This window comes from Solea solea, chromosome 3 (assembly GCF_958295425.1).
Source record: "Solea solea chromosome 3, fSolSol10.1, whole genome shotgun sequence".
In the NCBI taxonomy this organism is placed as follows: Eukaryota; Metazoa; Chordata; class Actinopteri; order Pleuronectiformes; family Soleidae; genus Solea; species Solea solea.
This window is the reverse complement of record NC_081136.1, coordinates 4,868,631-4,892,369: the sequence shown is the minus strand read 5'-3', so window position 1 is coordinate 4,892,369 and position 23,739 is coordinate 4,868,631. Positions and strand designations below refer to the sequence as shown.

Sequence of the window (23,739 nt, the reverse complement as noted above, 5' to 3'; positions counted from 1 at the left end):
GGGACATGGGTATATTCCAAGATGACAATGCCAGGATTCATCAGGCTCAAATTGTGAAAGAGTGGTTCAGGGAGCATGAGACATCATTTTCACACATGGATTGGCCACCACAGAGTCCAGACCTTAACCCCATTGAGGATCTTTGGGATGTGCTGGAGAAGGCTATGCTCAGTGGCCCGACTCGCCCATCATCAATACAAGATCTTGGTGAATAATGAATGCAACACTGGATGGAAATAAACCTTGTGACATTGCAGTAGCTTATGGAAACAATGCCACAGCGAATGAGTGCTTTTTTTTGACCAGGCAGTGTATATGTGTGTGTTATGACATTATTAATGGGCAGTAATGGACCAATATACTGAAAACTAACCATTACTTGATACAAAGAGTGAGTTCCCCCTGTTTTTGGTCAATTAATTCAAAAACGTTCCACTGGATTTAGCAGGTTAAGCTATGAATTTCACAATAAAAGCACACATGAGGAGAAAAATAAGTAAAAACATACTTTGCAGTTGTAAAATCCTAGTGTTTTCTTTATTCTTTTTTTTTTAAATTTAATTTAATTTAAGTTGCCAGCCATTGGAGTTTTAGAATAAATATAAATAATGCCACATAAATATTGCAAATAAGACAAAAAATATCGACCAGTTATTATACCAGTAGAATCTGAATATTCTAAAAGAAACGGTTGAAGTTAATTCAAACAAAATTTAACAGGTTATATCAAAAATAACGCTTTAGAAAATGTAGGTAATTATTTTACCTAAACTTTTTTTTTTAAGTTTGACAAACAATTCTCTTTTTAGAGTGTATTTTTTAAAATTTGATGCACAATTTTCACTTTAATTTTTTAAATTTGAACCATTTTAAATTTGTCAGACCGTTTTCTTTTTTTCAGTGTAATATATTGAATTTGATAGACCGTTTTCTTTTTTTCAGTGTAATCTTTTAATTTTGATAACTGTTTTCTTTTCACCCTCTTTTGGAGGATACAGCGGTAGAAGATGAATGAATAAATGAATGAATGTTTTCTTGTTTAAGTGTGTAATCTTTTTAAATCTGACTGACCATTTTCATCTTTTAAATTTGAGGAACCATTTTCCTTTTTCAGTGTAATCTTTCACGTTTGATGAACCACTCTCCAGTAAAATAACCACAGTAACATACGTAAGTACTAAAAGTGCTAAGTGTGAGATAAAAGCCTCAACAGGTCACACGGTGTCGGAATAAAACACACATTTAAATGCAGATACAGTAACAGCTCAACAGTCCAGAACTAGAAGTCTCTTGTCGTCAGCTGAGGATTTTAGCGCCTTCATTTAAACCGGCCGGGATTTTATTTAGCGTCTCATCCCAAAGACAAAAGTCAGCTCGTTGGTCGATGTAAATGATTGACAGGCGACGACCTGCGTTACCACATCGTCGCGTTCACATGTGTGGGAGACCAGGACCAGAATCCATTTTCTTTCATTAAAACAACCAAAAAAAAACCTTTGTAGCTAAAGTTCAGAGCCACAATTTAAATCCGCTCAGTATTTACACCCTGAAGGTCAGAACTGAGGCGACGGGTGTTCCGCGTTGACAAAATACGTGGTGAGTTGACCTTTGCCCTTGACGCTGACCTCTCCCCTGAGGGTGACGCTGTAGCCGACACTCTCCGCCATCTGCGCAGTCTCCCCCGTCACCTGAAAACAAAAAAGAAAATGACTATTTTCTCCTCTTCATCCACCTCAGCTACAAACCAGTTACCAAATCCTCCGTCTCTTTTTCTCACACCTGTATCTTGTCCAACACGCCGGTGCTGTCCATCCTGCTCGCCACGTTCACAGTGTTCCCCCAGATGTCATACTGAGGTTTGTGAGCGCCAATAACCCCAGCAATCACCGGCCCGTGGTTCACCCCTGTGGATAAAAACCACATAGAGCGACAGATGAGGGGAAAATAAGAAGCACTATTTCTTAAAAGTCCCTTCTAAAGGCCTTTGGCGACAAGAAGACACTTATATCGCGGAGCCTGGTATGAGTGCGTATCGCAAAACTAATGAAAAATCCCAAACTATTATAACCTCATCTACATTAACTGAACAGAAACACAAACTATTTATGAAATAATTTGCAGTAATTGTACAGAAAAAAAGGGTATTTAAACTACGATGAACTCACCGATCCTGAGTTTGAAGCTGTTGAAGGAGTGCGTGTTGATGAGCTCCAGTTTGGCCATGAGAGCCAACGCAAAGTCCACCATGGCTCGCACATGACTGTAGGACAGCTCCTGTTTCTGCAGGGGGCGCCAGAGGTCACTTTATCATTCCCTCTCATGAGGACAAGAGCACGTTTACCTGGACTCTGCTCAGCCCAGATCTGCACTTTAGGAGGCAGTGTTCTGGAATGATTTAGTTGTCTTTACCTTTATTTCATCACCGGGCGGTGAGTGAGTCAGACCTGCAGCTGCCATGTACGTGCTGCCAATTGTTTTGATTTTCTCCACCGACGAGAATTTGGGTTTGGAGAGCAGCTGTGAGCAAGAAGAGCAGGAAGTGAGACCAAAAGAAATAAATAAACAAAACAAAAGAGACAAAATGTCCCGTCCCACGCTGCTGCTGCTGCTGCTGCTGCTCCACGTACCTCGTCAAAGTCGGATATGATCTCGTTGAGGAAGCGCAGACACTCCAATCCGTCCCTGTTGGTGCTGCTCTCGCTGTAAAACTCTTTGAACTGAGGCACCGAGGCGAACATCACACACACACAGTCGTATGACTGGCTGTACAGGTCCTGAAAAATAAGAAAAGTATACACACATATATATATATATATATAATTCAAATTCTGCAGCCAGGACTCAGAGAGAGTTAAACATGTTCTGTTGCTTTTCCCGCAAGAATTTTTTTTTCTAAAATCATGTCAACATGAAAAATGTTTGCGATTTCATAAAAAAGTAATCTTTCTGGTAAAGAAAATATCTTTAAAAGTAGGTTTTTATAACATTCATCATCATTTATCTACTCTCAGAATGTTTCTATAACTCAGAGACTTCAAACACCCACCAAATTGTATTAAATGAAAGCAGAATACTTTTTTTCCGCCTTTCCACTAAAATTATTCAATTTTTCTGCTTTTACGCCAATGATTTACACACAGAATAAGGCAATTAATGTATTTTTTAAATCCTAATTCATGGAGCATCTCTTTGTGTACGTAACGTTTTTGGTAGAAATTGAATTTGTGTCTTGATCTGTGTACAAACCTGGTTGCGAACACTTTTGCCCATGAAGAAGGAGGCGACGTGCAGCGGCAGGACGTTCTGGAGGAGGAGCTTGTTGACGTTCTCCATGGTCTCCATCTCCTCCCGCTCGGTTTGGAAGCAGCGCTCCAACAGGAAGTCCACGCGGCAACCAAGCTCGTCCTGACACGGAAACTCATTTATTTTATTTTCATTTACATCTCGTCTTCCTGACTTAATTTTGTGTCATTAAATTTTTCCTTTAAACACATTTTTCTTATCCTATGCAATATAATCTCATTTAATCTCTTTTCTCATCTATCATTTCATCCTGTCTCATTTAATCTCCTTTCATATATCATCTGTCCTATCTCATTTTGGCTCATTAAATCTATCTTTATTTTATATAATCTCATTTAATCGTTTTTTTAAATTTCTTATTCCATTCTATCTCATCTTATTTTTTATCTCATATATTTTAGCTCATTCAATCTCTTTTCTCATCTCATCTATCCACCGCTCATTTGCCGTATCTCGTCTACCTCACATAATCTCTCCTATTACATCTCTCTATCTATGTTATCTCATCTCTCATCTCATCGTCGCTCACCTGTCGGGCCAGTATTAGACAGATGATGTAAAAGATAACCAGCCAAACCCCGGACATGATGAGAGGGTCCTTTAAGACTCCGGGCCTGTAACAAACAAAAACAAAACATATATTCACCCTTTAAACCTTTTTTTTAAATTTATTTTCAGAACATAATCCTGCAGACAGGATTGTCTCGTGTCTCTCAGCTCACACAGCGAGGACACTTTACAAACACACTCCTGGATAAATAATGATGACCTGAAACTAGAGACGAGGATTTCCTGTCCGGACGAACACAAACAAAAAAAGGCTGGACATTTGACACCTGAAGCCATCTCGACGATCTGCCAGTGAATGTGGACGAGGGGAAACTTTGTGATGAACAGCTGAACACATTTATAGTCACGTCTGAAGAGCACAAATAAACATAATACAATGCTATATACTATATATGTATATATATATATACTATAATACAACATACGATTTATGTTAACATATATTTATTTCACAAAATAACCTATAGAAATACATCTATAGTGTTATTTTATTTAGTCTCGACATGTTACTTACTGTATTTCATTTAACTTATCTCACTGTATTTTATTTTAGATTTAGATTACTGCATCTAATTTTATCTTAACTTACTGTATTTTCTTTTATCATACTTTATTTTATTTACCTATGTTATTGTATTTTCATTAATTAATTTGATTTGATCTTAACTTACTGTATTTTATTTTATTTTAATGTATTTATTTGGTCTTATCTTATCGTATTTTATTTTATCTTGTCTTACTGTATATTATCTTAGCTTAATGTATCTCAATGTATTTTACCTTATCATATCTTATCCTATAAAGTTGTTTAACATCTAATCACATTTATCTGAATTTAATTTTACGCATGTCCGATTCATCCACAGAATATTTTCTCTCACAGAAAATAAAATCTTTGGCGGTCAAAAAGAACCCATAATACTTTCCAGGGGCCTGAATTAAGGTCTGAAAATCTTTATCCTACACAATGTGAAAGATGAATGAATGTTACAATGAAAAAAACGAATTGGAACCATATTTTTATGTCAGTTTAAACACCGGAGCAGCAACCTGCGTCTTTTTAAACGTTTAATGAGTCACCGGCTGCGACTGCCTCTGCAGTGTCACTCACTTTGTGCTGTTGTACAGCAGGTCCACGAGGCAGATGGACCTGGACGCGTAGACGTGGAGGAAGAGCGCCAGGTAGACCACCACGGCCAGCGTGAGCAGCAGAACCTTCAGCGACAAACACGTCCTGACAAACACGATCACTCCCAGCATGGCCAGCAGGCAGCAGAACAGGTAGTACTGAGGTTTCAGAGAGCGAGAGAGAGAGAAATGTAAGATTATGTATGTTTACTAAAGGCACAGAAAATGCTTTTATCTTCTATTTTTCTCAAATGAAGGCTGTTCTGGTGAAGTGTCATCGAGAGCTGAAACAATGACTAAAGTAGGATTAAAACAAGATTTCTGATTGTTTCAGCTTCTTCAACGTGAATATTTTCTCGTTTCTTTGCTCCATATCACAAAGAAATCATTAAAAAACTCAATCATTTCAGTTTGTGGACAAAACAAGACATTTGAGAACGTCATCATTTCCAAGTTTTCCGACTTTTTATGGACCCAACGATTGAAAATAATCGACAGATTATGAAAATGATCGTTAGTTGGAGCTCTAGCATCATCTATAAATTCAAACTTTTACACCCTGAACTGTTTGGATATTGGAGTACAAGGATTATGCTTTTATCCAAAGCGACTTACAATAAGTGCATTTAAACATTTGGGTATAAAACATGAGGATAACATGAGTGGCTTAATTGTCTTGTACACAAGCCAAAAGAAGAAAAATAACAGGTGAAATTGAAATAGAAAACAAAATCAGATCAAATAAAAGGCCTACATTTAAAAAAAAAAAAAAAAAAAAAAAAAAACAACCTGTGTTTAAATTTAAACCCACCAAGATTAAACTGAAATATCTGGTAAATAGAAAAGCACAAATTGATGATTGTATTTGTTAAATGAAAAACAAAAAAACAATTGTTGTTTTGTAAAACTTGAATAAAGATAGTTAAGCATCACTTCTGGTTCTTACAGGCACGGTGTAGAGTTTGAAACCCTCCAGTTCTGTACTGTTGCTGATGGAGGTGCAGTTGTTTCCAGGCAGGAAAAACTGAAACGACAATTAAAAAAGAAAACTGTGGTTAAATAAGGAAAAAGTACAGGAATGAAGAGAAAATAAAAGATTTTTTTGTCAAGGCTCTTTCACACTATGAGCAAACACTAGGTGTCAGTGGAGAGAGAGAAAACAACAACTCCCTTTTAGGGAAGAAAGGAAGAAATCTCTGATGTGCAGCATCTGCCTAGGCCGGTCGCGGTGAAAGGGGAAAAATGGAGGTGGGGAAAAGGCAAAGATTTTGGTGACAGATGGTGAATGAATGGATGAATGAATGAATGAGAAAGAATCACATTAGTATCACAAGAAAGTAAAAAAGAAAAAAAAAAAAGGAGATACATGATGATGAGTGGAACTTACAAAATTGAGGATGGCCATGAGCAGCGTGATGAGCACAACAAGTGTGACCACAAACACACGCAGCGCCGCCCTGGTGGACAGACTGCGGGAAAGTCCCGAAATCCACTGGATGCCAAAGGGAATCTTTGAGCGCCACTTCTATAAAAAAACAACAACAAAAAAAACCACGTTTAGCTTCAAAATCAATCTTTAATTCATGTAAGCTATAGTTTTTTCTACAGAGACACCACCAGCCGTTTGTTTACCTCCAAGTATCCGGTGAACGCGATGGACAGAAGCAGCACGAGCACGGGGAAGGTTGCTCCGTAAGACACCGCTAACTCAAAGTTCCTGAAAGATTTAGAATTCATTTATTTAATGTCACGAGCTAAATTCTGTGATTAAAAAATACCTCCTTTAGCCATTTTGCCATAATAAAAAAGTCACTTTGTGTTGAAAATAGAGCAAATCAGGTACGGTTTTAGATGTATTAAGAATATCTCTTGTCCAAACAACGGCAAAGTCGGCCCCGTACACGCCGGGGCCCTGACTGAGTCACCTCCCAAGTTTGAAGACTGTCAATCTTCCCGTTTTCTGTTCCTTTTTTCAAAATAAAAGAGAACTCACCTCTCAGAGACGAGCATCTGGACAGTGAAGAGAGTGACGAAGATGAAAGAGACGATGCTGATGGAGTGATGCAGACCCTTCACTTCTGAGAATCTGAACTGCAAACACACACACACACACACAGTGGTGTTATTGAATTGGTGTTATTGTTGAGATAAAGAAATAAAGAGTTCAAAGACTGTTCCGTTCCATAGCAAAGTTTGTGGTTTTGTGATTATCTGTTCTTAAAGGGAGAAGAAAAGATTGAGTAGCGCTGGTTCAAACCATTTCTGATATCTGATAGTGTCCTGAACATGAACCTATGCAGACGAGTAAGAAAAACTTGGATGTACAAAGTGCCAGATTGGATTTAGCTCAGGTGGGAATGTAGAAATACAACTCCAATTTCTCCAGATATTGCCTTTTGTAGTTACGGTTGAGATCAAACAGCTAAAATGAAAGAACTGATTCAGAATATAAAGCATAAACAGGTACAAAAACACAGAACTGGGGATAAATCTACCTGTTTCTCCAGACTGAGGTCGTTAAACAGCAGAGTCAAACAGTTGAGCTTCTTCGCCCTCCGCCTGGATTTCAAAATAAGAGCATCATTAGATGAAGAATCAAAAATAAACAATGAATGGAAAAATAAAAACAATCGTGATCAGGGTTATCACAAAGGTTAAATTTTTGATGTGTACTGACTCGTTTGAGTCGTTGAAGTCGAAAGTTTCAGAATGTTTATTTTAACATTTTTGTACTGTATGTAAAGAAAGGATAGAACTCAATAATGCCACAATAATATCCTTTCACGCTTGCTTTCCTCATGATTCTCAGATTTATTTATACTTTGATTCATTAAAAACATACCCTGCTGTCTCGAGTGTGCCCAGAGATCCCCTGACACGATTATCCACAACCAGACTGGTACAAAAATAAAAAATAAAACAAAAAAATCAGACACTTGATTCAATATTGCTACAGTTTCAAAGAGACAAAGAGAGAGAGAGAGATTAAAACAAACCAGCTGGAAACTATTGTTGGTTCACATACAAAAAAAATCTGAACTAACCCTTTAAGAAATAATGTTTTAACAGTTAAATTCAGTCAGTTATTGGAGAAGAAGACCCAAGATGGACTTTTAAGGTGATTTTAGTGTTTTAGTATTTCTGGGGTCTTACCAGCCGGGGTCGCTCTGACACGTTGTTCTGTCCTGAAGCAAACAGACAAAAACACAGTGTCAACAACGACGACGGCATCTTTAAACGTAACACAGCAAAGACTATAGGAGCAAATACATACGAGCGTCAGCTGTGACTGGTTGGTGATAACTGTTGAGTGGACGATTCTCTTCTTGGAGGCTTTGGCGTCAGGGTTGCTCAGGTCAGCGAAAGGGTGGATGGTTCGCCAGGACTGCATGTACTGAGACATGCGGACTGAGGCGCGCTGCCTGGTCTCACCTGACGCTAAAGTGTGAGTCTGAAATGAAGAATTATTTCAAGTTTTTGAAATAAAATTTTAACCAAATTATCTTTTACAAAATTGTGCATAAATGAGACACAACAAATTTTAATTAAAAAAAACAACAACAAAACAACAGATTACAGAAAAATAGCACACAAACATGCTCACTGACCTGTTTTGGCCTCCTGGGGGCGCTCACTGGCTTACGAGGGTCAATCACCAGGTAGGTTTTTCGTCCTTGAAGAAGAGGATCTCGACTCCCTCCGTTCCCCTCCTCCACTTGGTACACTCCATTCAAATGATGCAGCGTCTCCTCTGTGATGTGGACTCGTCTGTTGACAATAACGGTTTAATATATTTGGAAATTTAATCTTAATCAGTATTTTCTATCAGACTTCCTTTTTTTTTTTAATGTCTCTGAGCAGATTTGAAGACTCACTCGGGCAAACCTCCAGACTCCATGTGGTTGGCCAGCGTCACGTCATGTGACCACACGTCGTACTGCCACTTCTGCAGGCCGATCACGCCACAGAGCACGTAGCCCGTGTGAACGCCCACGCGCATGCTGATCTCCACGCCTGTCGCCTCGCGCAGTTTACTGCAAAGACAGACACACAAACAACGGAATAAAAACGAGGAAAATAATCTGAAATTACGATCTGATGATTATAATCTGCTACTTTGACGCCTCGGTGATATTTCCCATAATTTCAATATAAAAGTGTTAGTTTTAAAACAGAACGATGCATAAAAGTAAAAAAGTAAAAAACAGATATGGGTCACACGAAATTAGTTAGGAGGGGCCGCATATGGCCCACGAGCCAAAAGTTTGAGACCTGGCCTAAACAAAGCCTTATCCATCTATTCCTAACCTTAACCATAACCAGTTAATGCCTAACACTAACTTAAACCTAATCACATTCCTAATCTTAAAGTAACCAGCTCTTCAAATATGAGGTTCTGCCTCATTAGGACCAGGTTTTCGTCTCCATGAGGACTACTGATCCTTACAAGGTCCATATTTATGGCAAAAAACAATTATTAAAAAACTGTATTAAATAGAAAATCAAAGAGAACCTTCATTTATTCTGCAAAATTAGAATTTAGTAGATAGCTACAGCTATGTTGTTTTTTTTAAAGGAAAAACAACTGTATTGGATAATTATTGGTGGAAAGTCAAGGTTGTGATATTAGTATTGTGTCGGACAAAACACTCTTACTGTGTTTAATCACCAATAATGTGACATACAGTACAGTGAGGGTTCAGTTGCAGAGAAAAGCTATCGCGTTGTTGTGGAGCCGAGCTAGTAAAATCCGATGCAAATCAGTGGCACAGTTAACTGTGAATGCAGTAACAGAGATAAGCTAATGGGCTATGCTAACACGACACTAACGTGTGAGCACATTAGTGGGGTCATTTTTAAGCCAAGCTTCTTTTTTGATTTTGGGGCATGGGGCATGGCCCATGGCCAGGAGGCTCCACAGGAGCAGATAAGTGCTGCCCACTGCCCCTGCACCTGGCTTGTGTGGACGAACTGACCTGATGGCCGTGCACATGTCCAGTCCCATTTGTACACAGTTCCTGGCGTGAGTGGGAATTGGGTCCGGGAGACCGGACACACAGTAGTAGCAGTCGCCGAGGATCTTAATGCGAAGACATCCGTTCCTCTAAAGACGGGGGAATGAAAATGGAGGGAGACCATGATTATAACCTTGATTATTTGTTTGTGTGATTATGTGCATTATGTGCAGTAGCCTTGAGGCTAATTCCACCTTTGCTATGTCGTCGAATCTTCCAAAGAGCTTGTTGAGCACGGCGACCAGCTCCTCTGGAGTGCAGCTGCTCGCTAACTTCGTGAAGCCCACGATGTCCGCGTACAAGATGCTGTGCAGGTAAATACAAAATAAAAATATGAGGCACAAACACGGAAATAAAAGCTCATTTAAGAAAACAGGCCTTTTTCATGGCAGCCAATTTGATTAACAATGGCTTAATTCAATTTAAGTGGCAGTGAACCAGCATGAAACCTGACACTAAGGAATCTAAATGGAACTCAGCCATCGTTCATTTAATTATTTATTTACACTTGTGGTTTTCCTCTGTGACCTCTCAAAATGGCTGCCTTTTACCAGTGCTGTAATTAGCTGTAAAACTAAAACATGCCTCTGCATAGCTTTGTGTCACAGTATGAATGATTTTTGAATACCCAAGTAATAATATATATATATATATATATATATATATATAGTAAGACTACAATGTGTCTTTCTAAAGATGAACAACATGGTGTCATGAGTGATATATATATATGTATATATATATATACATACATACATATATATACACATACTGTATATATAATATATATGCATATATATATATATATATATATATATATATCTCCATTATTTGTTTACAATGTACCACACTACGACCTTCTTGCCATATTTAAAGGACTTACAATATACATTTTCGTAAAGGAACAAACTTGGAACGAAAAGGATAGAAGTCAAATAGGGCACCTGCCATCTAGTGAATCTTTTTGGTAACTGTGTGGATATCAGCATCTATATAATTTTCCTTTACACCGTGTTTCTTTTATAAAAAATGTATGTATTTTTCTGGTTGTTTTGAGTCTCTTAACAATGGTTCATATATTTTTATGTATCTTTTCGAAAGTTTCTTACCCCTGTCGATGGTTTTGTGTAAAATTAAACTTTTTTGATAGGGTTTATGTCTCTCCATGTTGGTATTTTTTGCATCTTGTTGGTGTATCTATCTGTGTGTGTGTGTTCGTATATACTGAATAAAGCGTGACGGTCACCTGACGTCTTTGTGCTGTCGTATGTAGAGGCTGTGGAAGTTGTGGCTGTTGGATTCCTTCCCCTTATCGCTCTCCGGCTTGATCAGCCTCTTTATCACCTCCGTCCTCAGCTCCATAGCGAGGTAGCGTGGCAATACCGACAAGAGGAGCTGCTCCTGTTGCCGGGGAAACAAACATTGAACAGGAGGGAGGTTATGAATTTTTTTCTATGCCAGCGAGTCACAGACGTGACAATTTGCCTGCTAGCGACTGGGGTCGTAAAAAAGAAATAGATGGCTTTCGAAGGCCTCCTTGAGGCGACGCCGTGTTTGCTCAGCGGATCACATTTCATCTATTTGTGTACGTTTGCGATGAATAAGTGTCGGTTTGAGTTTACCTACGCTATTGCTGCCGAGCTGCAGACGAGTGAATGATTAATCTGTTGACCTAATAGACAGAATAGGATGAAGCAAACAAGCCCAGGCTGTTAAATTGCATACAACCATTCCAAGAAAATGTATTTATAGTGTGTAAAAATGTTTTTTTTAAACACCCAGCTGGATGGAAATCTATATTGTCTATATTAAATCATGATGGTGTTGGATGGATTTTGTATTCACCCAGTGGCTGTGGGTCAAAAGTGGCCCGCTGAAGGTTTTGATTTGGCCTGCCAGACAATACTTTATTTATTATTACGTGACAGAAAATCTTAATATATCACTGTTTTTGCTGTTCAATTTTCATGCTCTTTAAAAGACTAAAAAAAAATTATTGTTCTGCCCAAGAAAAAAACTGAGTCTGAGTCTGAGTCACAGAACACAGGTCAGGTTTGTTCAGGTGTGTGTGTCTCAGCATGACACTGCAATAAACCCAGGTATAAGCAAAGCAAATAAAGACTGGGCCAATTTCAAAAACAATTCTCTTGTTGTAACTGATAAAATACGTCAAAGTAAAGTAAATTGTGAAAGTGAAACTGTGAGACTTTTAACCTGCTGATATTTCCTTATCTCCTTCTGTGAGCGTATGGTGCTGAACTCCTCTCTCTTCTGATTGGAAATCCTGAGATCGTGCTCCGACGTCCACAGGTGGAAAATCCCGACGCAGTTCACACACAGGAAGAGCACTGCATTCGCGATCAGCTGACGAGAGAAGAGAATAAAGACACAAACGTTATACACTTGTACGCAACAAACACACATTTAATTCTACTTATTTACATTAATACCGGAAACATCTGTTTGGCATTTGCAAAGATTAATAATAGTTCACGTTGGACCAGGTTCAGGAGCAACAAAAACATGCGGGTCATTTGAAATTTGTTTCCACGTTAGCATATGTGTAACTAAATAGCAGCTATATGCTAACCTGCTTTTATTTGACAGAAACTAGTAACTAAACATATTCATATGCTATCATGTGCATATATTTATAATTAGGAGCTCAACATACACAGATTAGCATATGCATTTATTTAGCTGCTAATCATTTTCTGCCAAACATACTCACATGTTAGCATATGTTTAGCTACAACTAACTAGCAGCTGGTTGTGAATGGTTTGTATTTAAAAAGTTACAAACTACAGTTTTAATTATTTAAACCTACTATACCTGAACAGCCAGGTCTGGCATCTCTGGACTTGTGACGGGAACGTAGATGCTGATGATGATAATGTGCGAAACGCTGGTCCCGATCCCAACCATGAGTGCCCAGGCCAGAGAGAGCGGCAGCACAGTGTAGACACTCAGAGAGAGGAAGAGGAAAAACGCTACCTGTTCAAGGTTAAAGGAATAGTTCAGGGTTTTTTTCCCCTCAACAAGGCTGAGACACAAGCTAATGAAGTTGCTTATGTTTATGACCTTTATAACCTTTAAGAAGCCCTTTCTGGCTGAACTGAACTTTGTAAACCACACACTCCCCCGCACCAAAGTCCATGGAGAAAATTATCGTTTTTAGCTTGTGGGGATACAGGAGCTGCTGGTCTACTGCTGCCTCGTGTGGTCAGTTTGTGTCACAGAGGTGAATCCAAATTCAAATTTAAAACACCAAAGTCTCAAAATAACCCACTGGAACTTAATGATGGAGGCAGCGGTGTGGTGATTTAAAATCGATGATTTCCTTGATGGACTTTGGTGTGGGAGAGTCAGCGGTTTAAAAATTGAAATAAACTTAATTTTACAAAACTTTAACTTCCAAAACTACTACTTCCTTCTCACCTGCTCCCATGCAGTGACAGGTCCCCCCGTGAAGACGAACACCATGGCGGTGGTGTAAAGTGTCCCCCAGACAAAGAGGGCCAGGGCGCCCCCACAGCGCCGCACAGTGGCGAGCCAAGGCAAACACACGAGTAGGAGCGTGCTGAGACAGAGAACCACACACACCACGGCCAGAGCACCTACGTGAATGATGATGTCCTGCACAGAGACAGAGACGAAAAACAAAAATGTCAAATGTCAAGATATTGTACAAAAAAAGTTTTTAAATGTGATAAAAGAAACTTTAAAATAAATGCAGCACAGTAACCCAGTGTTTTCAATGGATATGTTCATGTTTAAAAGGCTCTTCATTTAGTTTTCTCCCAGCTATTTACTAAAACAGCACTGCCCAACATAGGGCCGTGGGCCAAAAGTGGTGCGCTGAAGATTTTTATTTGGCTCACCGTGACAGAAAATCTAAATATAATATCACTGATTTTGCTGTTCTCTTATCATACAAAATAGTATCAAAAACAAAGTTATTTCTTTTAATCTGAGCGTAAACCATTTATAAAGGTTTAAAGGCTGAGCAATTCTTATTTCAGCCCTCCAAGGGAATATGTTTGAGCTTTTATGAATTAATACCTTGTGTCTGTGCTACACTGAGGATTGATTACACTGTAAAACATTGGCTGACTAACCTTAAAATATTACTTCTGTCGGTAACACCTGAAATTAGTTAATTGAAACCAAAGTGAGCAAGTTGTCTGTAAAAATATTGTCAACCATTTTCTTTTGCAATGTGAAAATAATAAAAGTAATATATTTTAATTCAACAGTTGGCGTGATGTTTTTAATCGACATGTTTCAATTCAAATCATTTGACCTATTTTTGTTCAAGGTTTTACTTTAACAGCCTGTTAAACAGGGACTTTCTGATCTAAATGAGATGATCGTGATTGAATGAAATTAAACTAAACACATTTAATGGCACAAACAAGCTAATTGGCATTATTATTACTATTATTAATGATTAAAAGCTATTATTTTTTTTCAGTGAGTCATTATGGGTAATTTTTGGTTCCCCCGCGACATTTCGTTTTACTTTCCCCCTATTTTTCATCTCATATGTTACACAATTATCACATACATTTATCACATACACGAAGAGCACTGCATTCGCAATCAGCTGACGAGAGAAGAGAATAAAGACACAAAGGTTATCCGTACGCAACAAACATACAATTTATTCTACTTATTCAAATTAATAACTGACACTTTCTGTTTGGCATTTGCAAAGATAAATTATAGTTCATGTTGGACCAGGTTCAGGATCAACAAGTACATGCAGGTCATTTGAAATTTGGTTCCATAAAGAACTATAAACCCTGCAGCAGATCCCAAACAATTTGAATTGTTTGGGGTTTGGGATCAAGAATTTGAATTTGGAAGCTAATTTTCCAAACATGCAAATCACAACATGAACAGCTAATTTGGCAAATGTTTGCCTACATTTGCATTTGCAGCTTTACCATGAGCAACAGTTTTGTTTTGGTGCTAAACATGTGCTAACATATGCACAACTAACCAGAAGCTAAACACATATGTCTATGTTAGCGTATGCATTTGTTTAGCCGCTAGTCATTTTCTGCCATGTCACGTTAGCATATGTGTAACTAAATAGCAGCTAAAGATATCTATATACTAACTTGTTTATGTTTAGCATATTTTTCATCTCATAAATTACACAATTATCACATACATTTATTTACCTTTCTTATTCTCCCTTCCTTTTCTGTGCAACCATACGACTTTCCTTTTCATCACTGGTAAATTATTGACTGACTAATCTAGTTTATAATATGTGAGAAAATATAACTTTATTTTTTAGGATTATTTAGTCAATATTTGAATGTACACGAAAGAACCTTACATAAGAATTATATGTATATGTACATGTACATATTCTTAAAAACTATGCAGATTAATGTTCTGTTAACCAAGTCATTTAATCTACATACTTTCAGTAAGACATAAGAAACACTAATAAACACTTAACTTGACCGTGATAATTAGACTGACTTATTTGAAATTATCACCTGGCTCTACAATTAGAGTTCAAGAGGAAATCAATTTTCTTTTTTATTATGTTGGCGTTGTAATTGTTGATTTTCATAAACACAGCAGGAAGACAAAGATGACCTACATACTGCATTGTACGATTTCCATTTTTTTCACTGCAGTGACTGTACTGAATCATCAACAGGCTTTGTAATTACAGGTTTGATGTTTTATTTCCTGCGCTGCACTCGAGGCTGTAAATGTTTTGCGATCACGCTGACGACGCTCACTGCTCTGATGCAATGGAAACATCATTTGTCTGTGTGTGTGTGTGTGGGTCATTTTAATCTCTTTCTCTGTCTTCTTCTTCCTGCCCGTCATCTGACTCCATCTGTCTCCGGTAGCCCTGCACAGAGCTTTCCCTCATCATTTCAGCTTCGCTCCACTGTGAGTGCTCGCTGCTTATCTAGTAAATTAAATGTCAGTAGGTTTTTGTATAAAACAAAGAATTCAGGGGAATTCTAGGGTATCATCAAAACTGTTGAAATTAGGCTCTAGACAACAATTAAACTGGCTATTAAAATAAATATAAACAGAAGTAAATTGAATAGATTTAGTTTTTTGGCTGAAATGGGAAAAATGTAGAAAATCTACCACAATTAGACTACTATACTAAACCAAAAAACACAGAAGTAAATAAAGAAATGTACTAAAGAGAACGAAAAAAACCCCTAAGATTTAAGATAGAGACGTGATGGATGTTGATGTTTTTTGGTGCTTCAGATCGTAGTAGATACCAGTAGTAGCAGCAGGAATTCAGGGGGCATCAATGGCATAAAAACAGTTGAAATTACAGTTAGGGTCTGTACATCCAGAAAAAAACAACTAAATTGGCTAAAGATAATAAACGGTATAGTTTTAGGGTTTTGGGCTGAAAGAAGACATTTAAAAGACAGTTATTTTTACAGTTATCAACAGTAGAAAATTCTTAGTTGCAGCCTTGTACTGAATCAAATAGGTTCTGGTGAATTCTCAGGAATCATCAGCATATAAAGGAAACTGCTAAAATTAGTAGTATGGAAAAGCTACGTCATTCAAATACAACATTTGCATTGGCCCTATCGTCAAAGACCGCCCTAAAGCACCAGCTTTATTTATCAGTGCTATCTGAATGTACAGAGATATTCAACAAATAAGATAAAAAGGGGTTGCAAAAAGAGCTGGAACCAATACCAGCTAAAATAGGGCCACATGCTGGGATCACCCTGGTCGCCAGTCCATCACAGGACCAACATCCACAGACAAACAACCATTCACTCAGTTTACAGTGTCCAATTGACCTAATCTGCATGTCTTTGGACTGTGGGAGGAGCAGTCCAGATAATTAATCTCAAACCAGGGAACGTTTTCTTGACAAACAACAATAATAAAACCCTGACGGACAGACATGTGGTGTAATATCTCACCCGTCCTGTGGTGGGAATGAGGATGATGATGACCACGCAGAAGAGCAAGGACAACACCAGTCCGGACAGCATGGCTGGAGTCTCCTCCACACACCTCAGGAAAGACCTGTGGATCGCCTGATAGCAGCAGCACACGTTGTCCCTCAAACTCTGTGTTGACCTGGTGCTTTGCATGTCATTGTCTTCGTCCGCCCCGTCCCACCAAGAGTCAATGCTGTTCCTTGGGTGGTACATCATGGACGGCTTGTCAGGGAACACAGTAGAACTGCCACAAAGCGGGTTGTCTGCGTTTCCTTGAGCTGAATTGTCCCCGTTTCCATCTCGACTGTAATTGTCCGTCTTTGAGTCCAAATTAGGTTCTGGGAGATTGACAGAAGAGGCAGGATTTGTGTTTTCAAAGGAGCTTCTGGCTAACGCAGGGTCACCTAGGTCAGCATGTAAACACGTGTAACCAGGACTAGATCTTGCACTGCTGTAGTCAGAATCACTGTTGCCATTTGTTTCATTTAATGGCACAGAACTGGCCTTGAAAAGTTCGGGAGCATGTGCAGTTTTCACCACTCCTACATCTGAAGATGCAGTCACTCCGGACACTTTCCCGACAACACTGTCAATACCTTTTGGGGAGTCAATGACGCCACTTGGTGTTTGACTGAATTCATCAAGCTCCAGAGATTTGCCTCCAGTCATTTTGCCTGCTTTACCGGAATCAACCATAATGTCAGGGACTAAAGACACTGCCGGCGCTCCTCCTCCTCCAGGTCCCACCAGACCCTGATGATCCTGTGACTCGTCTGGCATTGTGACGTCTGTCTGTCTGTCGACTTGTCACCTTGTTTCCTCAGGTTGTCCGTCAGACTGTTTCCAGTACATGACAAGACACACAATAGGAACGTGTTTACTCTTGTGTGTCAGATTACATCAATCTTAGTCTGTTCTGAACAAAAACAGCGGATTCTGCTGATGAAGATGATGGTAATTTATACAAAGATTCCTTTAAGGTTCCAGCGAAGCCTGATAAGTAATCTTAAACCAAAGCATAATCCCCTTTGACGAGCACTGATCCATACGACATGGAAGAAGAGCCTTTCTGTAAAAACAAGAGATTAGAACAGCGTTAACACATGAACAACACAAAACAAAGATAAACTTCTTAAAGGGATCATTTTGGTTGTTTGAAGTGTGCCTTTGTAAATTTGTCAACCGCTCCCTCTCCCAAACCAAAGTCTATAGAGAAAATCAGCGTTTTTAGCTCGCAGCAACACAGGAGCTGCCGTTCTACTGCTGCATCGTTTGGTAAGTTTGTGCCACTGAGGTAAATCTACAAACAGTGAAATCGCAAAACAACACATTTTCAACTTACAGGTGGAGGCAGCAGTGGATCGACAACTCCTGTGCGTTGTGTGTTCTCAAATCGCAGATTTTATGAATGGGCTTCGGTGTGGGAGGGTGTGTGGTTAACAAAGCGACACAAGCTTAATTAAACAGTTTCTTCTTAAGATATTGTAGACGACATAAGCTGACATAGAATCAATTAAACTTTCCCTTATGTCAAAAAACAAACAAACCCTTTACCGTTTCCACTTGGTCTGTGTCACAAAAGCAAAGTCCAACACTGTGAGCAAGGAAGTATTTCTGGGCATGGTTTCAATGCCTTTTTCATGACTAGCGTTTACTCGTCATTTATCCATTATGCAAAACAACTTGTTGGTTGAGCTGCAGCCTCTTTCCCACACACACACACACACACACACTTTTCAGGTGTGTACTGGAATGACATTAGCGTGACACACCCATTGCAGGTTGAGGCGTTTTTTCCTGTCCCTGCTTTACTGTAAAAAGCAGCCTCCATTAGTGGTTTTTATTGATCACAACTGAACCACTACTTACTCTAATCTTTTAATTTGTTTCCTAAACCAAAGGTTCATTTCTGTCACAGAGAGAGATTAAAGAGAGAGTTCAGAAATTTAGATTTTGGTCCCTGGTTGCCTATTTCATGCTAAAATTACCAGGTTAGCAACTAGTTTTGTTTCTGGAATGTTCTTCATGTCACAGTTCACACATCGGGTTAAAAAACAACTGGCATTGGAAATGGTCTTATTTGGCTGAAATTAGCAGGTTCACTAAGGATAGCATTAAAAAAAGGGCAATTAAAGAGTGTGGGTTTCTATTTTATTATTGTTTATTACTGTTTGTTCAGTTGCTCCTTTAATAGATGTTTCCGTTACTGCTAATTCATGAAATAAAAAACAACGCGCACTGTCCAAAGTTGTAAAGAGTAAGGTTAGCTACAGACATTCACGGCTAATGGCTAGGCTAACAGCTACGTAAGGGGTCTGCAGCCATTTTTGAGCCTGATCTCCACCAGCCACAAAACCTATTTGACCCATAAAATGAAGATAACACCATGTACAAAGTTTTATCTACATATATAATAGCTAAAGTTTGTGGTTTAGCTTTCCATATTTCAAACACAGGTCTGTTGAGTTTGGGGAGGTTTTTGAATGTCCAATCCAATACAATCCAAATTTATTTATAAAAGAAAAACAGTTGAGTTGACCAAAGTGCTGTACAGTTAGACATAAAAACAACATAAGAAAACACTAAGACCAACTTAAAACCAACAGAAACATTAAAATAATAAAAGCGTTAAGACCAATAGGAAAGGAAAGATGGATTAAAATAGGCAACTCTAATGTCGCACTGGAAGTAGACATAGAATGTCTATTTCTTTAGTTGATGGAATATTAAAACTCTGAAGAGCCACATGTTGCAGACCCCTGGTCTATGCTAAGGGCTGGCAGGAATTAAGCAGATGAAGAAGATAGATTGTACTTTAATCCAAACTGAACCTATATACTCCTGAATCCGCATACGCACAGTACCTCATACAACCTGATTTGAAAAAGTAAATAACTCATACACTATGTTTACTTCACCTGGACTCACCTGCAGCCTTTGATTCACTTGCACAAAGTTTTTTTGTTTTTTTTTAAGTGTGAAATGTTTGTGTGACACTGATCCTGAGTGACGACAGTAAACTGATTGTTCTCACTCTGATGTGAACTTGGCTGATGGTTTTGGCAAAATGAAGAAGGGGATTTTTCCAGAATGGGCTCCTCTGCTCTTTTTAAAAAGGTGAAAATCAAACAATCTCAACAATTATTGCTAATTCTTTCAACAAATTCATTAAAACAGTGTTCCCCAAACTTTCCATATAGGGATCCCGCCACCCATCTGTGGGGTCCCGACCCAGTCATTGGGAACCACTGTTTTAAATAGTAATGCTAAACAGAAAACAGGCTGTAACTGTACATTTCTAGAGATTACAAGAGAGCATACAATCAAAACATACAATCAAACTAAGTTAAATATTTGTTTGGGGACCCAAAGAAATCTCCTGCGACCCGATTTTTGGGTCCCGACCCAGTCTTTGGGAACCACTATTGTGAACAGTAATGCTAAACCACACTAAAACATAAAAACAGGCTAAACTGCTCAACATTAACAAAAAAATTATGAGAATAATCTAAATATGCTAAATTCAAACCAAAAAAATTTTTGGGGCCCAAAGAAAATTTCCTGTGAACCATCTCTGTGTCCCAACCCAGTCTTTGGGAACCACTGTTACAGCATATCATAATAACAACATGAAAATGCTAAATCCTTGTATTTAGTGGTAAATATGTTGTGATTTTGGACAATTTATCGATCAAATGACAAAGTAAATTGATTCATGGGTGAATATGAGCAAGGTTTCACATATTTTTACTAAGTGATTCCAGAAACATAATGTTGATTTTTATGGACATTTTTATGGATATTAACGTCCAGTTTTGTGATCATGTATGTTATAATGAGCTTGTAAGTGAGTTACTGAGTCAGAAATAGTAGTAAAATATGACTAAACTAAATGTTTTGTAATTTATTTCCAATAATAACCTAACAGTTAAAAGATGAGACAGTCAACATGTGCTCAGTCGTGAATATAACGTTAATAAAAGCCGCTAATAAAACCATGAAACATGACAAACGACGCAGTAACATGAGTTTAAAGACATGAATGAAGATGAATGTTACCTGAGGTTTTTCTTTTGCGGTTTAAAAGTGTCTCGCTGTGTCTCCACGAGCTCTTGTATCCTTTACAACCGTCACGCGCGACTAAAAAACGCGAAAAAAATCTCTTTATTTCAACTTAAAATCTTTCAAATGTATTTATTTTTTTTCTGTTCGGGCGCGACGACGACTGTGTCCGCGTCCTTTACCGAGTGAGAGGCGAGGCAGGGGCGCGCGCGGGATCACGAGCACAGTTATGTAATTTGCCTATCGATCTATGAAAAGTCATTTTATGTGTAGTTTTTAAATGTTTGTGTATGCCCACTGTTTTTGTGCATCTATTGATTGTTTTTGTGCATATTTTGCTGGAAAGTTTGAATATTTTTGCGAGTTTTCTATTTGTTTCTGGTGGTTTTGTGTGTAATTTCAAATTCAGTTTTAAATTTCCTTCTATGTGGTGTTTTTGTGTCTTATTTAAGTCGTTTTACTATCTTTCTCCAATGAAATTGTGTACACTGTTTACATCTTTGTGTTTCTTTTAGGTGACGTTGGTGTTTTTTGTGTATCTTTTTGTGTTAATTGTAGTGTTTTTGTGTCTCTCTGTGGTGTTTTTGTGTATTATTTCAGTGGTTTTGTATCTTTCTCTCGCGAAATTGTGTACACTTTTTTATTTTTTTTTGTTTCTTTCAGTTGGTTTATTGTATTTTTTTAGTGATTTATGTCTCTTGCTGATGATTGTGTGTATAATATTTGCATTTTTGTGTGTCTTTCCAGTGATTTTGGTGTATTTTGTCTTTGATGTTTTTTTTGCATTTTTTTGTGTCATTATTGCATTGTTTTATCTTCTTCTGATGATTTTTGTGTCTTTCTCTGAGGTTTTGTGTATGTTTTTTGAATTCTGTGTCGCCCCCTGTGATTTTTTGTATCTTTGTGGTGTTTTATGTACTTTCTGATGTTGTGTCTTCCTCTGAGGTTTGTGTGTATAATATTTGCATTTTTGTGTATCTTTCCAGTGATTTTGGTGTATTTGTGTAGCTTCTTGTGTTTTTATCTCTTTCTGAAGTTTTTGTGTATATTTTTTAAATTTTCCAGTGTTTTTATGTACCTTTCTGTTGTTTGTTTTTGTTAGTTCTCAGTGAATCAGTATGTTGGTTTAAACACCAGTGACGAAGACTGTATTCAAACTCATTTTACTATTTGTGATTAATCATTTTCAGATTTATTTGAAACCTATTGTATTTTTTATATACATACATTCATATATACATTTTTTCTTAACTAATTATTAGTGTTTATTTCACCACCATTGTTGAATATGTGTCATGTTAGAAATATGGGGCGGAGTCTGAGCTGCCACCACCCTCTGCTGCTTCACATGGGAATCTTGTCTGTAGACGTTCTGGATACTGAGTATTAAATCCAGGCCAAGTACACTCATCTCTCCATTCAACCTGTGCTTTCTTTCTTTCACACACCTGTGTGAAAATATTCCCAGGAAGTTCTCAGAATAGATTTCGTTATTGTTTGAAACTCACAGAACCGGTTTGATTGCTTCTATTTCTAGAGCGAGACCATTTGTAGGTTTCTTTGTTTCTTCCAGAAGACACGAGTCACCCTGCTGTGTATTTGAGTCAATCTCTCCCCGTGTAAACACAAGTTATAATTATACACACACGAGAAAAAAAGAGCCAAAAACCAATACAGCAACCAGGAAAAATGTACTCGGCTGCTTCTCTTTCCTCTTTGTTTATTATTTTTATGCCATTCTGAGGAAGAATCCTAATATTTTCCATGTTAAAATGATCTGTATTCATTAGTTTGCTCAAAATCCCAGCTGATAAATTTGCAAATTTACACCAAGGTTTCCAATAATAACTGCACCAACAATAACAAAAGACTTTCAACGACTTTCGACCACAAAGAACATTCAAATGGTGATTTTGAAGCGTGAAAGATGCTAAAATGTAGAAATAAAACACACAAATATGAAACAGTTGCAAGCAGACATTTGAAGGGTGCAGTGTGTTAACTGTAATTTAGCCGAATTTGAAGCTAAAATAAGTATTAATACATAGTATACAAGTGAACGATCACCCTATTGTACAATTTATTGATTTTCAAGCATGAGGTGAGTTATATCCAGCTGCTAAATTTCACAAGCTGCACCTTTAACATTAAATAGGGAATAATGTCATTAAATCACGGATTTCTGCTGTGGTTTTCCTCATTACCGTCAAAGATTCAGGTCAGTGCAACATAGAAAACATAAGTAAATAGGATTGTACATATTTTTCCACATACTATACATGTTCTGGCATTTATTTGCAGTGGTAGTTTAAATAGGTATAGGTAAACCGGCATTATCTCTCAGAATATCTCAAATGATTGATTCTTCTACTGGGTTTGGACACGAAATCTGTTGCAAAAATTAAATAAAAAATGCTTTTTATGTTTGACTTTGAAATTGTCACAGAAGAGGTTCAAGTGGTAAAATATTACTCAAAACAAACAAAATGTTAAGAATAAATTTGAACATGAATCAAATCCGCATTTATTGGAATTTGCTGTACTCGCTAGTCTCCTGTCTTGCAGTAAACGTTGGTAATGTGCACCCCCTGCTGGACACAATTGTGATCAGCATATAATCTGAAAACTGGGAATTTGCGTTTGCTTTTGAAAACTATGACACTTGCCATGGGACAGATGTCATCCATTGACTGTA

At 37.9% G+C, this 23,739-nt stretch overlaps 1 protein-coding gene across 3 annotated transcripts; it reads right to left on the bottom strand.

The window, feature by feature from the left end:
* Positions 1–872: 872 nt before the first annotated feature.
* LOC131457215 (adenylate cyclase type 4-like) lies at positions 873–21,235 on the bottom strand. Of its 3 annotated transcripts, none has more exons than XM_058626111.1 (26): positions 21,042–21,235; positions 16,962–18,051; positions 13,456–13,653; positions 12,850–13,011; positions 12,231–12,380; positions 11,263–11,417; positions 10,211–10,322; positions 9,978–10,105; positions 8,877–9,035; positions 8,610–8,769; positions 8,276–8,452; positions 8,155–8,186; positions 7,844–7,897; positions 7,497–7,560; positions 6,995–7,092; positions 6,634–6,718; positions 6,389–6,526; positions 5,948–6,025; positions 4,985–5,160; positions 3,833–3,917; positions 3,247–3,405; positions 2,628–2,774; positions 2,410–2,517; positions 2,166–2,280; positions 1,780–1,904; positions 873–1,688 (listed from the first exon to the last, which is right to left on the bottom strand). In XM_058626111.1, the coding sequence occupies exons 2-26, from the start codon at positions 17,760–17,762 to the stop codon at positions 1,554–1,556; spliced, it is 3,801 nt and encodes a 1,266-aa protein (XP_058482094.1). In that variant the 5' UTR covers positions 17,763–18,051; positions 21,042–21,235; the 3' UTR covers positions 873–1,553. The 3 variants fall into 3 exon arrangements, with proteins under 3 accessions (XP_058482094.1, XP_058482095.1, XP_058482096.1); XM_058626112.1 differs by lacking the exon at positions 21,042–21,235 and adding an exon at positions 18,537–18,813; XM_058626113.1 differs by lacking the exon at positions 21,042–21,235 and adding an exon at positions 18,325–18,509.
* Between the last annotated feature and the right edge of the window lie 2,504 nt (positions 21,236–23,739).